Source organism: Cavia porcellus, unplaced genomic scaffold, assembly GCF_034190915.1.
Source record: "Cavia porcellus strain 051 isolate PalLab524CR breed Dunkin Hartley unplaced genomic scaffold, mCavPor4.1 scaffold_1, whole genome shotgun sequence".
Lineage (NCBI taxonomy): Eukaryota > Metazoa > Chordata > Mammalia > Rodentia > Caviidae > Cavia > Cavia porcellus.
The window spans coordinates 188520442-188537054 of NW_026947484.1; the positions used below are offsets into that span (position 1 = coordinate 188520442).

Sequence of the window (16613 nt, forward strand, 5' to 3'; positions counted from 1 at the left end):
GTGACCTGAATGCTGTCCCTTAGCAGCTGGCTGAACTTGGCACGTTGCAGGATTTAAAATGCATAAAATGCTGACATCTGTATGCATGATGCCTTCCTTTGTCAAGCGCTGCTCTAGATCTATGTATGTATCTATATATGTATATCTATATATATATGTGTGTGTGTGTGTATGTATATATATATATATTTTTTTTTTTTTTTTCTTAGCTCAGCCCTTGAAGTAGATACAATTAGAGCCCCATTTTACAAGATGGGGGAAAGAAGGCACAGAGAAGCTGAAATTCTTGCCAAGGTTGCACAGCTAGTTTGGGGTTCAAACTGGGCAGGACGGTTACTCACCTGGCAATAGTGCATCTCTGGAGCCAGCATAGTGGCTGACGCCCAGCCAAGGGCTCTTAGACTATGCAGCTGCTGTGCCTTTTATAGTTGCTGACAAATGAGAACCACATGAGCTGTTCCCTTTGGTGCTCCACATTTAGTGTCACTAATTCTCCATTTTCCTCCCAGGTTTGGGCATGTGAGCGTGGCACACCTCCTCCTGGACCATGGGGCTGATGTCAATGCTCACAACCGGCTGGGGGCCAGTGTGCTCACTGTGGCCTCTCGGGGTGGCCACCTGGGTGTGGTAAAGCTGCTCCTGGAAGCCGGTGCCTTTGTGGACCATCACAGCCCCTCCGGCAAGCAGCCAGGGCTGGGAGGCAGCAGAGATGAGCTGCTGGACATCACAGCCCTGATGGCCGCCGTCCAGCATGGACATGAGGCTGTGGTGCGGCTGCTGCTGGAGTGGGGTGCTGACCCCAACTACGCAGCCCGGACAGTGGGCTGGAGCCCCCTGATGTTGGCAGCGCTGGCTGGGAGGCTCGGCGTGGCCCAACAGCTGGCAGAGAAGGGAGCCAACCCTGACCACCTCAGTGTTCTGGAGAAGACAGCCTTCGAGGTGGCCCTGGACCGCAGGCACAGGGACCTTGCAGACTACCTGGACCCGCTGACCACTGTCAGGCCCAGAACAGGTCAGGCTGTACCCCCTGCCATGGCTTCAGGGAGGACCCCACATTATACTGAAATGGCTTTACCCCCTGGCCTGGAGTTTGAGTTTGGTGTGCTTGAGGTTTCACGCAGGGATATCTGGTACAGCTCTCCAGAGAACCCAGTGTGGTAGGAACCTAGCCAGGCCTTCTTCCTCACCAGCTGGTTCTGAGATCCTTCCAGTACCAAGGTCAGCACACTTTTTGTAGAGGGCCACATAATAAAAACTTTAGGTTTTGTGAGTTGTACAGTCTGTCAGAACTGCTCAGTTCTGTTAGAGTGACCGTAGCTCGACACACTGTATACACAAGGCAGTCTGGCTGTGTGCCTGTAAACTATAGTGTCAAAGACAGGGAGCAGGCAGAGTGTACTGGCTGTAGCTTGCGAACCACTGCCCTAGAACGGCGTGCCTAACCTCGTCTGCCAGCGAAGACCAAGTCCTACAAAGGTAGTGAAAATCAGCCCCCTCTTTCGTTCACGTTTTCCAAACACTCATTAGAGTCTCCCGTGCCTTTTTCCTTTTTCCGTCTTTCTGGCCCTTACAGGGCTGCTGAGGCAGCCCTTGGTGACTCGGCCCCAGGATGCACTGCATTGCAGAGCTTGTAGTTCGCCATGCGCACTGAGACCTTAAAGTAGCCACACGTGACCCAGTACCAGGCGGGATGGAGATAAGAGTGGGCCCCCTCTGTGGAGTGTCCCTGTTTAGGCCCTTTTCCCACTCTCTAACTGGGTAGCCCGGGCCCTGTGAGTTGTCCCTCTAGGACTTAAGTGCTCTCTTTCATAAAATAGGCATAAGGAGTATGCTTCCCTGGGACTGTTTCTTTGGGAATAGTAAGACAATGCCTATCAAGTGTTTGTTGAGTGCTTACTGGATATCAGGCACCATTCAAGGTACCTGCGATTCGGCAGTGAACCGGTGAGACCCAAATCCCCGTGAGGCTGTGGCATCCATGGAGGAAGACAGTAAATAAACATTAAATCAATTATACAGACGATAGAAATGCCTCGAGGTTAAAAAAAAACAAACGAGGGCAAGGCAAGGGATTAGGTACAGTAGAGCCAGGGTGATACAGGCTGCCTTTTGAGGTCACGCAGGGGGTGACCACCTTGAGAAGGTGGCTTTCAGCAGCCTTATAGGTGAGCAGGAAGTATACCATGCCCTTCCTAAGGGTAGAAACTGTGTTATTAATAATGAGAAAGAGTATTTAACAATAATTACAATCTCTAGCTCTTTCTGTGAAATTGTCAAGATGTCTGCTCCTTCCAAGACCTCTGCAGTCCATGGCTGGCCCCAGCCTCAGCAGCAGAACACAGCCTGCTCCGAGGCATCTGTGTTCTGACATCCGCTTCACAGCAGGGGTGTTGCATGGAGGTCAGAGCGGGCTTCCTCTCCCAGGGTGGGGCAGGGTCCTTGTGGCTGCTCTTCTGAGCCCCAGGCTCACAGCAGCACACAGCTGCCTGGCTCCCAGGGTTAGCGGGGCTGTCAGCGATGAATGCATACCAGGTGGCTGCTGGACACTGGCACTAAGACCAGCTGCCACACTCTCTTTTGTCACGGTGTCTTGGCATGACAAGCCCTGGCCTAGAGTGAGTTGGATGCATAATGCTTAAGGGCACTTGCTGTATTTTAAAGAACTATGATGCAACATTGTTCCTTGATAGTATTTCACAGGCAAAATTTAAAACTTGGTAACTGTGACCAAGGCCATACTTGCCATTAAGAATTCTGGGCTTAAGCTGGGCATAATCCCAACTACTCAGGAGGCTGAGGCAGGAAAATTTCGAGTTCAACTCAAGCCCAACCTTTGATATTCTGTATAAAAAATGTTTTTTGAAAAGACTGCAGATGTAGCTCAGTGGCAGAGTGCTTGTGTAGCATGCACGAGGCCTTGGGTTCAATTGCTACTACTAAAATCAAAGAAATTCTGGAGTTAAGCAGTTAAAGAGTTAACCATACTAATGTGGTTGCTGGTGGCAGGTTCACATAGCAGTCATCTCTAAACAGGGCTTTCATGTTTCTGAACCATTTTCCCACCTACATCAGCAGCTGATCCCTGCCGCAACCTGGTGACATGAAGATTGTCCCATGTCACCGATGCTTACTACTAGCTCTTCTAGAGACACGCAGCCATGCTCACATGTGCTTGCTGCAGCCTTGGTGCCCCACACACCCAGTTGCCCGAGAGGGCCCGTCCACACTCGAGTCAGCAGGAGGCACATGTGTCCTCTTGCAGCAGTCCGTGCCTGGACCAGGAACCTGCAGGAGTATCACCTGCCACAGGCAGACTGGCCATGTGTGAGCAGAAGGGATGGGCTAGCATGGTGGTCCCAGGGGGTGGCAGTTCCAGGATGGAGTGGGGCCCCTGGAAGAGTCCAGCTGTGTGCGCTGGCATTGTTTCATACTTGGGAGTCGAGGTAGCGTGAACACTGTCGCTTCTGGTGGCTGTGACTGAGCATTGTACCAACTGCTCAGGGCCCAGGCCCCCTGCCTTGGGGTATGGTTGAGTACTTACTACTTAGAAGAAAACAATTGTTGTTTCTTTATAAACTTCCTACAGGGATTAGATTTTCCCAAGACCACACTTTTTTTTTTGTACTAAGGACACCTTTGAATGCCTCAGAACAATGGCTTCATTAGTGTGAACAGTGGCCTCATAGCAGCTTTGTCCTGTCTTGGAGGTGTTTTCACAACTCTGTGGTAATAACCTTCCTTCCACAAGGCTGTGGGATTGGCTCTCCAGATTGCTCCTGAGAAGTATAGCCTTTTCAGAGCTAGACTGGGTGACTTTGCTGTGACTTTGCTGTTGATGAAACCTTTCTGTGGCTAACTTTTCAAATCTTTGTCTACCCAGATGAGGAGAAAAGGCGCCCAGATATTTTCCATGCACTGAAAATAGGTAAGCACGTTGGAAAGCCTTTCTGGATTGAAGTGCACAGGACCACACACTCCCTGTCTAGTATTTGTTGTCCTCTTCAAGCCCACCCAGAGTATTTGAGAAAGAAACAGGCGCTTTGTTGTTCCTAACTCACAGCTCTCCCCGGGAGGTCCAGCTCACGGAGGCCCACATCTGTTACGGGGCTCAGTGCACAGATCCTGGCTGCCCTCCCAAGCGCTGCCCCCCTGCCAGCCAGTTGCCAAGCTGTCTCCTTGCGTCTTCCTGCCTCTGAAACTCCTTTCTGCACACCTATCCATTCCAGTCTCTGGATGGCTACAGGCTGTTCAGCCTAACATTTCCTCTCTTTATGTAGACCCCTCCTCCAGGAAGCCCTCCCTGATCCTCACCTCAGTAGGACACAACCTCTCCCCTTCTGCATGCCAGTCATTTCTTTCACCTGTCCTCCTGAGGCATCAGCAGCCCTTCTGTCCGTGCTCGGGCGTGTCCTCATCTCCCTTAGACAGAGGGATGTGAGGGTGGAGCCTCTCTCTGGCCCTCCTGAGGCTCACTATAGAGACACAGTCACCAATGTCTTCCGTGAGTCAGTGGGACAAATGGGCCCGTGAATTCTGCACCACGGGTTCCTGAGACCCCTGCTTGTGTGTGCAGGAGACTTCCAGCTGGTCAAAGAGATCACGGATGAAGACCCCAGCCACGTGAACCTGGTCAATGGGGATGGGGCGACGCCGCTGATGCTGGCAGCTGTCACGGGGCAGCTACCACTGGTGCAGCTGCTGGTGGAGAGGCACGCTGACATGGACAAGCAGGACAGCGTGCACGGCTGGACAGCCCTCATGCAGGCCACCTACCATGGGTCAGTGCCAACTGCGCTCCCTCTGTGAGCAGGCTCAGCAGGGAGCTCCCAGTGAGAGTTTCGGATCCCAAGACACCAGAGAACCCCAGGGCTGCAGAGACACTGAGGTGTGGCAGCACAGGCCCACTTTGTCCTGTGTCCCAGTCTTCTGTAGCCAGGGTGAAATTCACAGGGCCTGGGAAGCACCATGCAGCAGGAAGCTCTTAGGCAGAGCAAAGTGTCTGTGGTTGGCTCTAGCTGAACGATGTGATTGGTTCAGATGCTTCCGGAGCCCTTCTGTGAGAAGTGAATGTTGGTCCTGCATTCTGGGCTTTTCCTGATGTCCTCAGGAGGTTCAGCCCCTGCAAGGGGCTTATCAGTCCCTTCTCAGCCTAGGGGAGGGGCTGTCACCTCTTAGAACTTCTGAATGGTCTGACTCTAGTTAGGGGCTCTTCCCTCACCCTAATCAGCTCTGTTTCTTCTGGAAGCAGTTAGTTTTCTTATTTAATGTCTCAAACCTCCCTGTCAAATCTCTTGGCCTATGTGATTCCAGCCTTTCACAGTGGATGGGAAGAGTGGGGTTGGCTGCTGGGTGTTTCTTGGGCAGAGCCCTAGTTTTCATTTTGACCAAAGAAAGCCTAAGACTGTAAATCCTGTTGGCATCTGACCTGCTGGTGGTGAGGAATGATGAATACGAGACTGCAGTTACCCATGAACTCTTAAATGCACAGAGACTGAGGGCTGTTTTAATGCTGTCTGCCTTGTTACCCAGGAGCAAAGCCACAGTTTGTAATGGCAGGTGTATTAGTTAGTGTTGTATTACTATGAGAAAATACCTGAGGCAGGTAACTAAGAGAAAAGTTTATTTTTGCTCATAGTTCTGAAGGTTCCAGTCCTAAATTAGGCAGCCTCATGGCTTTGGGCCTCTGGTAAGGTTACCAGAGCTACTGGTGGAGAACATGTGTATGACCAGGTAGTCACATCTCTCTGTCAGGAAGCAAAGAGCAAGTGGCTGGGATCCCCTAGAGACTTTTGGACCTCATCTTTTAAAGGTCCGTAGCACCTTCTCAGTACCACCACGGTAGCTACATTTTTGGAGTCAGTATCCAGACTGTAGCAGTGAGCGTAACTGACTTTTTCTGTGCTCTGTAGGAATAAGGAAATTGTCAAGTTTCTGCTAAACCAAGGGGCTGACGTCACTCTTCGTGCGAAAAACGGGTACACAGCCTTTGATCTAGTGATGCTGCTGAACGATCCTGGTGGGTTACTTCATGCACAGGGCTGTGAATCTGCACAGTCACTCTTCCCTGGGAGTCGGATAGCCACTGCCTCTGTGAGCCTTGACTGGAGCTTTGTTTATGCATGGGGAGAACAGCCTCTAGTGTCCAGGGGCCAAGGCATTTCCCTTCCTGTAGCTCCTGAGCTTTTTCCATGATCTCCAAGGAGGCAGGGCAAACAAGGACGTGCCTGCTTTGCAGTCCTCAAGTCTTAGGGTGGTATCTGTGCTTCCAGGAACTCTGGGGAAAGTTGGGGTCACGGTTTCCCATACGTCACCTTTTTATTATCCTGGAGTTTCAGTCCAGAGGCAGAGAAGCTCAGAAGCCCTTCTGAGTCTCAGGACTGGGACTCCCTGTGCCAAGACCCCAACTGCCAGCTGTGGGGACAGAGAAGCCTTTGCCTCCTTAGTCCATAGTGGGGTTCTGTCTGCTGTGCTCTTAGCTGAGGGGGTGACAGACAGGGGTGCCCTCCCTGGTCACCAGCACTGTTCTCTCCCTGGCCTCTTCTGCAGGCACCACAATCAGCAGAGGCACAGATGGTTCCATTTAGTCCTCAGAGAGGCGTAGGAAAAGCTGAGTTTCACATCATAGAGATCTGGCAGCCAGGCCCAGGATGGGGGTGATCTGGCCTGGGGAAGCACAGGTTCTCTGCCCCAAATCCAAGGAGCCCCTCCTCCCAGACCAGTTCAGACTTCACATACGCCCAGACAACTTCTGTCTTCTAATCGCCTTTTCTTCTTGCCTCCCCTCTCCTTTCCAATGAAAGAACGCCATGGCTTTGGGCTGTGGGGGGCCCTAGATTTTATATTTTCCTGGCTGGGTTTTGTAAATGAAGTTTTTGTCTAAGATTTTCCAGGACACATTACTACTTGTCTTGGTCACTTTCCTCATTCCTGGAACAAAATACTGAGTACCCACCTCTTAGAGAGGAGAGTGCTCAGGTTTCAGTTCACAGTTGGTAGGCTCTAAGACAGCTGTGCAGAGGGGCTTGGTGGGGGAGAGCTGCTTGTGTCTTGCTGGCAGGGAAGCAGAGTCGGAGGAGGAGCCAGGAGAGAAGGATAATATTTCCAGGCTGTGCCCCTGTGACTGCCTCCCCTGACCAAACCTCACCTCCTAACAGTGGGTCAGCTATACTGCTCCACAGTCCACCACCTTCCGCTACCACCTTGCCCGTGAGCACATGAAGCTGTCGGGGGCTTCTCAATTTAAACAAAGCACTGCTGATGCACAGAGTGCCAGTCATCAGGAGAAACAAGTGTTGTTAATAGTTGAGAACCTCTCTTCCTCCTCCTCCTTTTTCCTCTTTCTCCTTCTCTTCCTCCACCAGCTCCACCTTCATCATCATCTGTTGGTTTATTCTGAAAGTCATGAAGGATACAGGTAGACGAGCAGGTTTATACAGTAAGGTGCGAAAGGAGCCAGAGCAGGGAGCATCTTTCTGGGTGGAGTTGGTCTGTTGAATTCTTGAAGCACATGGATACATCCACCAGCCCCCAAGGGCTGAGTCTGTCTTTCTTTTTTCTTTCTCCCTCTTTTCCTTTCTTTTCTCTCTCTTTGTCTTTGTTTCTTTCATTTGTGTGCCAGGGATCAAACTGAAGGCTTGCACATGCCAGGCAAATTCACCACCTCTGAGCTACACCTACAGCCCCCAAATATTTCCTTCACAATCTTGTTTAATGCTTTTTTCTTAATAACCTAGTTGAGTTAATAATAACTAATAGTGCTTAACCTCTCTTAAGCTTTTAGACGCACCAGGTGCTTTAAGTGCTCAAAAGGAATTGCCTTGAACCCTTGAAGCGCGTTTAGGTGGTGGGTGTTAATGTCACCTCCTTGTAAATTAAGCTGCAACAGCTGAATAATTTCCCTGTGCTTACGTGGCCAGCACGGTGCAGAGGCCGAATAGGAACCTCCTGTCTGGCTGGGCTCTCTGCTGCTCTATGCTCTGCCTTCGAAGTGGGAGAAGGGTTTCTGATATTTCTTCCTAGTGAAGTAGATTAAGCCCTGGGGCTTCTGTATGCCAGAGGAGTTGAGCTTGTGGTGCTGGAGTTGAGCTTTCTCAGGTGCGTTGGGTTTGGTTTCTTAGACTGATGCAGGCTTCTCGGGTCCCACTCTCCACATCCAACAGAGGTACTTGCAGGTGAAACACTACCTTTTGTGTCCACAGACACGGAACTAGTCCGGCTGCTGGCGTCTGTCTGCATGCAGGTGAATAAGGACAGGGGTCGGCCGAGCCACCCGCCGCCCCTGCCCCACTCGAAGGTCAGAGAGCCATGGAGCATCCCAGTGCTGCCCGATGACAAGGGCGGCCTGAAGGTTTGCCTCTCCCTGTCCTGAAGGGTTTAGGGGGTGAGGGCGGTAGCATGCGGTGGGGAGCCTGACAAGGCTGGTTTAGCTGAGGGTCCCAGGAAGGCTGCAGGTAAGCTAGGGGTGAGCAGTAGGAAACAATGGGGGGTCAGGGAAAAGTGAGGTGATCAGAACCATCCTGGGGCACCACTAGATGCTTTGCAAGAGTGTGGTTCCATGTTACGAGACTTCCACGAGAAACTGGAAAGTCCTGATTTTGCTATGGAGTCTCAATTTATAGATAGAATTTTTGTTGTTGGTTTTTTGCTGTGCAATGTTGTCTGGAGCTGGCTGAGTTGCACCTTCCACAAGGTGTCAATTTTGGCCTCTGCTTTACCGTGTTGGATATTTGTAAACTCAGGGTCCCCCCACAGTCCCCAGACCCCTTCAGTTTCTTCCTGGAAGTGGCTGCAGCTTGTTGAAAGGGGTGCTGTACTGTCCATGGCAAATGCCTTCCTCGAGGCCAGGCGAGCAGGGGAAACGTGCATGGAGTGTGGTCACCGTCCCTGAGCCACTCTCCCTGCGTGATCTCTGCTCTGCCTTTCCCACAGTCCTGGTGGAACCGGATGTCCAATCGGTTCCGCAAGCTCAAACTGATGCAGACACTGCCCCGAGGACTGTCCAGCAATCAGCCCTTACCTTTCGCCGACGAGCCTGAGCCAGCACTGGACTCTACAATGAGGGCCACCCCCCAGGACAAGCCAGGCTTCCCTGGGCTCCCAAGCGTGGCCTTCATGATCAAAGACAATGGTAAGAAAAGGCTGCAGGTGGCCTGGAGTTTCAGCATGGTCTGACCCCACCTGCTACTTCTTGATCTGTCACTGGGGATGAGATGATGTTGAAGTGCTATACTGGAGCGGAGTGACGGGCTGGGGGAGAAGGGACGTGGGCAATACCAGCCAGGGACAGATGTCCCAGGTCCCTGCCCCACACTTCCTGCTAAAGGATCACAGCTAAAGTGCTTCTCCCTTGTTTTGGGGGGTTGGTTTTCCCCACCTCTCAAACATGATTGGTTTGTGCTACTGAAACTACCCTGAAATACATTACCTGTTGATCGGAGGTAGTGAGATCCCTGCTCCTAGGAGTGTTCAACAGATTGGATGATTTTGCTGGGTTACTGCAGGAGATTTCCATACTTTTGGGAAAACTGATCAGCAGAGATCCCTGGAGCAGTCAGATTTCCCATCCCCGGACCAGCTCCTTTGGCTCCACTGTCTGAGACAGACTATTGAGCCGGGCGCTTGCTTGTCTGGCCAAGCACAGCAGTGGTTTACAGAAAAGCAGCAAACATGCTCTGAGATATCCTTTAAATGCTTTCTTTCTGTTGAGATATTGAACACCAATGATTATTAAATATTTAATCACCTAGGAGAGTTAGCTTTCCAGGACGAAGGCCGCCCCATCACTCATCTCGTGCCATGGCCACAGGGGAGGGTCATTTCAGGAATCTTCCGTTTGTCTCTCAGGTCCTGGGAGCACGAGAGGAGAAAAGGAAGATGCCTTATTGACAACCATGGTGAGTGTGGGCTTTCCTAAAAGCGTTTTAGATCTCTGCCAATCAATGTTTAATTGATTTTTGAGGAGGGGTATGGGTGTTTTGTCTGTCTTCGTGGACGTCACAGATGTGGTTAATGATCAAGTTGTGTAACAGTGGGTCCAGTTCTGGTTCCTGAGGATTAGACAAGATGCCAGCCCTGACCCATAGGTAAGGCTGTGCTGTGTTTGGTGGCCAGATGTAAGTTCTGTTCTGAGGTGGAGGACTGAGGGTAGGAATTGGTGAGAGACATTAGATGCAAAGATGTACAACTGTGGTTATGGTGAGTTGGGAGAGGAGAGAACCTTTCCACTGAAGGAGAGACCTCTAATCCATAAACTAGCGGTGAATCAGGATTCATTCAGTTCAGCTGTAGAAGTCCCCAGATAACAGTGGCATAAATAATGCAGTAACTTTCTCTGAAGTACGTTAAGTTCTGGACTGAGAACTAAATTTTTCTACCTGTTGGTTCACCGTGTGTGCCCTTTAGTCCCAAGGTCACCTCTCAGTCCAAGATGACTGCCAGAGCTCCGGTCATGACTACCTCATTCCAGCCAGCAGGAAAGAGGAAGGGAAAAAAAGTGGCCATAGATAGATGCCAGCCGTCTTTAAAGAAGCTTCCTAGAAATTTGCACGCATTGGTCTTTTTTTTTTAAATATCATGTTGGGTAGAATTTAGTTCCATCGTTGGGTAGAATTTAGAATTTAGTTCCCCCCTGCAAGGGAAGCTTGGCAGTGAAGTCTTGGTTCTGGATGGTCCATTTTGTATCTCTGTAAATGTTGGGGTGTCGTTGCTAAGGAAACCGTGTCAGGTGGATACAGGTGGACTGCATTCTCTGACTGACTGCCTAGTGGACTGTGGTCTCTGATGTATAAATAATAGCCCTCGTGGTTGGGGTTTTTAAACAAAATCACCTCCAGAAGAGCATAGTGCTTGGCCCAGAATAAGTTCTGCCATGTAACCTTGGATATGTGACCTCAGTTTTCTGGTCTTTGTGTTCTGTGAATGAGAGAGTAACCTTATGGTTCAAGTGCTTTTTAAAAATTTTTAATTTTTTTTTTTTTGTACTGGATTAAACTCAATGACCTGGCGCTTGCCAAGCAGGTGCTGTGTTACTGAGCTATATATATCTTGGCCCCTCAAGACCCTTTAGCAACTGAAACCGTAATTTTGGCCAGCAGAGGGCAGTATTGGCAAGGACAGTGACACAGCTGTTCACCTGCCGGTATAGGCAGCACCAGAAACTGCAGGACCGACCAGTGTCCCTGACCCCTGTCCCTGATCCGCTGCTCTGCCAGCAGGTGTAAATTGTGGCCCTACCTGATCTGAGAGTGTAAGCTGCCTAACATTTGATCATGATATTAAATTGCAATAATTACTTTCAGTAGGAAGCCATAAATGCTGTTATAGGCATTTTGAAAGGTGCAGTAGAATATCAAGAAGAAAAATAAAATCCCCCTTGCTACAGACCCAGACAGAATCATGGTTGGCATTTTATGGTGTCTATCTTTTGACTATTTCTCCTAAGCATTTCTTAGCATCTGTGAATGTGATACTATGTGGTATGTATATAATAATAGCACATACCACTACTCTGACTAAATACCAGCACTGTTCGTGGCACTTCATGTGCCATCTAATCCCCCCCAGAGCCACGTGAGGCTGACAGCGTGACCCTTCTCTAGGTTGTGTTCCACTCCGTTTATTAACAACTTGCCATGGACAACCTCTCCATGTCGTTGGACACCCTTTGGCCACGCCATGTTTGATGACTGTGTGATAGGACTTCGCATCTTAAGAGGGTTTTGTCGCAGACTGACCTGTTGGCCTTCGGGGTTTCCAATTTCTCACTATTTCAGCAGCTCTGCTGAGTGACCTTCTACCACCATTTTGCCCATTTCCTATTTGTTTCTCAGGGTAAATATCTAGAAGAGGAACTCTTGGGCAAAGGTTATGAATGTCATTGCTTTCCAGAAAGGTGGCATCTCAGGCTCGTGACCCAGAGGCTGAAGTGCCCATCAGAGGTGACTTTGCGGCTCTTTGTGTCCAGCCCAGCCCCTCTCTGGCTGGATGGGATTGTGGAGTCTGGCAGGGAAAGCGCTTGTGCACAGACTGAGACAGCACGGTGGTGTGGGAACCCATCCTGCCCTGGGCCTCTCCCATGCCCACTGCTCATGCCCTGTGCAGGCACCGCTGAACCCGCTCACTGTCCCTAGCAGGCATAGATGCCCTGTGGCTCTGTGGATGCCGAGTGGGCGTTTGAAGTCATTGGTGCAGAGATGCCTGCCCAGCTCCTGAGGCGGGTTTAGCTGTGGGATGCCCATCCCCACAAAGCACCATCTGGCACCCAGTTCGCTGTCTTCTTAATTAAAGTGAGCGTGGACCGTGTGAGTGCGCCTCCTTGACAATCCCACAGTTATAGCTAGGTGGATTTTTTTGCTGACCACCCCACCCTATCACAGGTTCAAAATGTAACAAATTCATTGTTGCTGAAAATACCAGCCGTGGGAGGCCTGGCTAGAAGGATCAGGGCAAGGAGGGAGCTGAGCTTCCCACCCGCATTCCCTGCCCCTCTTCTCCACACCTGGCCACTCTGCACCCTCAGTGGCTCACATGGGCCTCAGCCTTTGCACAGCCTGTGTGTCTGGCATGCTCTCGCTGCTGCATTGTCCTTTGGGGTCTGTCTGTCCCATCCCCACCCCTCCTGCATCCCCTTATTACAGATGGACCATGCCCCCTCACTGGTATCTCTCACACCTCCTCAGTCCCGGGGCCCACTACCCACTTCATTCTCATCTTTATAGCACAGGTGTGGGTGTTGCAGGGCTGCTGGGAGAAAGGCTGGGGACCCACCTGGGTTCCTGGATTGGGTGGCAGGATGGATGGACGGTACACCAGCTCCGTGAGGAGCAAGGGGCGCCTGGAGGCCTCTTCACCAGAGCCAGAGCCCTCCTGAGCTTACCTAACCCTTGGCTCATCTTTTTCAGCTTCGAAATGGAGCCCCCTTTACCCGGCTCCCGAGTGACAAGCTGAAGGCAGTCATCCCCCCTTTCCTACCCCCCTCCAGCTTTGAGCTGTGGAGCTCTGATCGGTCCAGGACCTGTCAGGATGGGAAGGCGGAACCCATGAAGACCGTGCTGCCCCAGAGAGCCAGCAGGGGCCACCCTGTGGGTAGCGGGGGCACAGACACTGTAAGTCATCCGGCCTCGCTCACTCAGATGGGGTGCAGTGCAGGCAGAGGACCTCACACCAACTAATACCGGGGGCAGAGCTTTTTATGTGTTCGTTTTTTAAGTGAGTGAGATCCTTGTGAGAAGGAATTAAGTAAATCTGAGAGATTAGAATGACCCTTTGAGGAGCATCTACTGCCTCTCTAGAGCCCTGGGGCTCTGGGAAACAAAATTTGGAGACCAGATTTATCTTATCTAACCTTCTGTCAGTAGATGAGGAACTGGGACCTAGACAGGGGAAGTGATCTCCATCCAGATGGAAGTGGGTCTGGGACCAGAAGTCAGGCTGTTGGCTTCTGATCAATCCCTGTGCTATAGCATCACTCAGGGCTGTGCACGAGCGCCAGCTCCTAGAGGCTGCTCTGCTGGTGCTTTCTCAAGGCAAAGAGTCTTCTGCCCACACTTCTGTAGTGTCCTGGGCTGGGCACTTCCTGTCAGGGTGGGAGACATCTCTTGCATGCAACTCTGTCTGTGCCGCCCTTGTGGCTGTGAACTCTGTTGGGGAAACAAGGCCTCCGACTCTGGTTTTTGGGCCTGAGCCCCTGTGCTCACTGCTCCCTTGCCCCAGAGCTTTTAGCACATCAAATCACCAGTGGGAGACCCGAGAGCCCGCATCTGGAGATGCCGGCAAGTTTCAGGACAGGTTGCCTTCAGTCTGCTGTTCTAGGTCAGCTGGGGATGTTGGGGGAGTTGTAGAACTGTCCCTGAGAGTTCTTCCCAGGACCCTTGAGAATGCCAGCAACCCCAGAGAGATCACCAGGGTCACCTGCTTCATTTACTCAGCACCATGGAGTGTGGGCAGTCTGGTCCTGCCTTAGGAGGCTCCGGGCAGGGTAGCAAAGACAGCACGAGGCAGGGTACTGGATGAGGCGTGTCTGGGAAGTCAGAGTGACAAAATGTGTGTGCAGGGGCTCTCAGGGAGGCCCCCAGGATGTGGGCCATTGGAGCCAGGATTGTCTGCCTGCAGGGTTTTCTCGCCTCTGCAGAGCAGAGACCCTGGGTGTGAGGCCGTGGCAGGAGCGTGCTGTCTTCTGCTACAGCCCTTCCTCAGGTGGCCAGGGTGGAGCTGTCTGTGGCTGCTGTGACAAATCTCCTCAAGCCAGGAACCTTAAAACAGCAGAAACACACTCTGTCCATTCTGGAGCCCTGAGCCTGGAAGCAAGGTCCTCAGGAGCTTGTTCTCTGTCTCTCTCTGCTCCAGCTTCGCAGGCCCCAGGTATTTCCTGGATTGTGACCCCATCTCGCCTATCTCTTGCTCTGTGGTGATAGAACCTCCTCTTCTACCAGAATTCCTTCTCCCCACTGTCTTAGAAGATTTACAGTTGCTTTGAGGGTCACCCGGGCCATCCAGGATAAGCTCCACTCCTGGAAACGGAAGCCCATCTAAGATGTGCGTTTGTAAGGTGATGCTTTACACTCGTGCCTTACAAGGTGACTCTTCGGAGGTTCTGGACAGTGGGACGTGGGACATCTCTTTGGAGATCACCTTTAGCCCACTCTATCCATCAGTCATCCTTCTGTATTCTCAGTATCCAGAGCTAGATACTGGGAACACAGTGGAGAGCAAAGTCCCTGGGAAGCTCAAAGGATGAGATCCACAGGGGACACAGCAGACGTGTACTCAGAAGCTGTGAGAGGGCCATTCTCACCCTGGAAATGACCAGAGGGCTGGAAGAGGAGAGCAATGAGTGGGAGAGGTAGGGCAGCGTGGACCACCTCAGCAGGGCAGGCCATTGATACCTGAGGTTAAAGGACTAGGGCCAAAGCTGTTGGTACAGAACCAATACCTGGGCAAAGGGCCGGGGGCTCAAAAGGGCCTGGCCAGCAATCCAGGGGTGTTTGTGGGATAGGAGTAGAGTAAGTGCACCTGGAGAGGTCAGGGAGGAAGGTGACCAGGCGCACTACACTGGGGATCAAGGGGTCAAAAATACTTTCTGAGAGCGTGATGTTGGAGCGGGGCTGTGGGATGTGGGATGCGATGAGAGGAGACATAACTAGACCAGCAGGGCCAACATGAGAGAGGAAAGCTCAGCGCGGGGAGGTGGTCATCAAGACAGGCTTTGCTCAGGAGATGATTCTGTCCTGATGACTGGGCCTTCTGGGGCTTTCCAGTGAGTGACATGGCCAGGTATGCTTCTCGGCCTAGAAGATTTCAGCAAGGCTGAAGGCAGGGCGATCAGTGGGGCTCCAGCCTGAGCTAATGCTCTTTCTGGAACACATTCTTTAAAAGACAGACGCAAGCCCCATGCCTTAGGGTATGCCCAGCAGGCTGAGCCCAGGTTGGCAAGGGGGTGCTGGGCTAGTGCTGGCTCTGCGCATCTGCTGGCAGGAATGGCACGCCCTCACCACCGCACCACCTCGTTCTTGCAGGCCCCGGTCAGGCCGGTGAAATTTCCCAGTCTGTCCCGAAGCCCAGCCTCTCCCGCCAATTCTGGAAACTTCAACCACTCGCCTCATTCTTCGGGCAGCTCCAGTGCAATAGGAGGTGTGAGCAGACCTGGAGCAGAGCTTCACAACCGCTCAGGTGTGTAGGGGCGGAGTTTCGGGGGAAGAGGGTGACGCTCAGGCTGCGGGTGCCAGCTGTCCCTCCATCCAGGCTGCACACAGCCCAACAGTGGCACTTGCACGTAAGTTTCTGTGTGATGTGGCTGAGAGGTTTTCAGTGAATTAACAATTCATTGTTTTATTCCTTTTCTTTGGGGTAAGAGTAGATGCAGAGGGAGAAATGGAGTCAGAATGCTTTTTTCCTTGTAGAGTTTTATAAGAAGTTAGAAATGCAGGGTGTTTTTGTGGTGCTTTGAATCCTTGAAGGCTAAGACTTAGAGAGTTTCTTTCCATCCTGTGCTCTCACTGACGAGATGAGGAAACTGCAGCTCATTGTCACAAGCAAGTTGGTGACAAATTAGCCTCAAATGAGAGTCCCTGCAGTTCTTCTGGGCTCACAGCAGACTTTTTAATTCTCCCAAGGGCACCTAGGATAAGCTTTGCGGGAAGGCCCCTGCATCGTGCCCTTGCATAAGGTTGCATGATTCTGGTGAGAAAGCTTTGAGACCAGATAAACTCCAAACCTAAAAAGCTGCACTTTCTTTCTTTCTTTTTTTTTTTTTTGTATTTTTGTATTTTTACCGGTACCAGGGATCGAACTCACGACCACACGCTTGCAAGGCAGGCGCTTATGCCATTGAGCTAAATCCCCAGCCCCTAAAAGCTGCACTTTCTGGGACCAGCATTAACATTTTAGTACATGTCCATGCAAACTATTCTTACTTTATTTTATTTTTATTTTTATTTTTTGGTATCAAGGATCGAACTCACAACCTTGCATTTGCCAGGCGGGTGCTCTGCCACTGACCTCTATCCCTGGCCCTCGCAAACTAATCTGATACGTACTCTGAATATTTATAAAAGAATACTAATTATTGCACACTATGCCAGGCACGTTGCCAAGCCATTTGAAGAAACAGTCTGTGT

General features: G+C 51.2%; 1 protein-coding gene across 7 annotated transcripts in view; it reads left to right on the forward strand.

Annotated features, from left to right (window-relative positions):
* The window catches only part of Anks6 (ankyrin repeat and sterile alpha motif domain containing 6), a 50520-nt gene that overhangs the window by 8780 nt on the left and 25127 nt on the right, over nt 1-16613 (forward strand). For 5 of the 7 annotated variants that reach the window (XR_010039387.1, XR_010039388.1, XM_063224775.1 and 2 more), the window contains exons 2-11: nt 510-1012; nt 3881-3925; nt 4574-4778; nt 5910-6016; nt 8199-8347; nt 8929-9127; nt 9844-9893; nt 11829-11936; nt 12900-13103; nt 15513-15666. Coding sequence is in view for 5 of the 7 variants with exons in the window: in XM_063224775.1 (XP_063080845.1) it covers nt 510-1012; nt 3881-3925; nt 4574-4778; nt 5910-6016; nt 8199-8347; nt 8929-9127; nt 9844-9893; nt 11829-11936; nt 12900-13103; nt 15513-15666 (1724 nt within the window). In the remaining 2 variants the exon portion in view is untranslated. The remainder of the gene's footprint in view (nt 1-509; nt 1013-3880; nt 3926-4573; nt 4779-5909; nt 6017-8198; nt 8348-8928; nt 9128-9843; nt 9894-11828; nt 11937-12899; nt 13104-15512; nt 15667-16613) is intronic. The other 2 variants (XM_063224787.1, XM_063224779.1) reach the window with 1 other exon arrangement.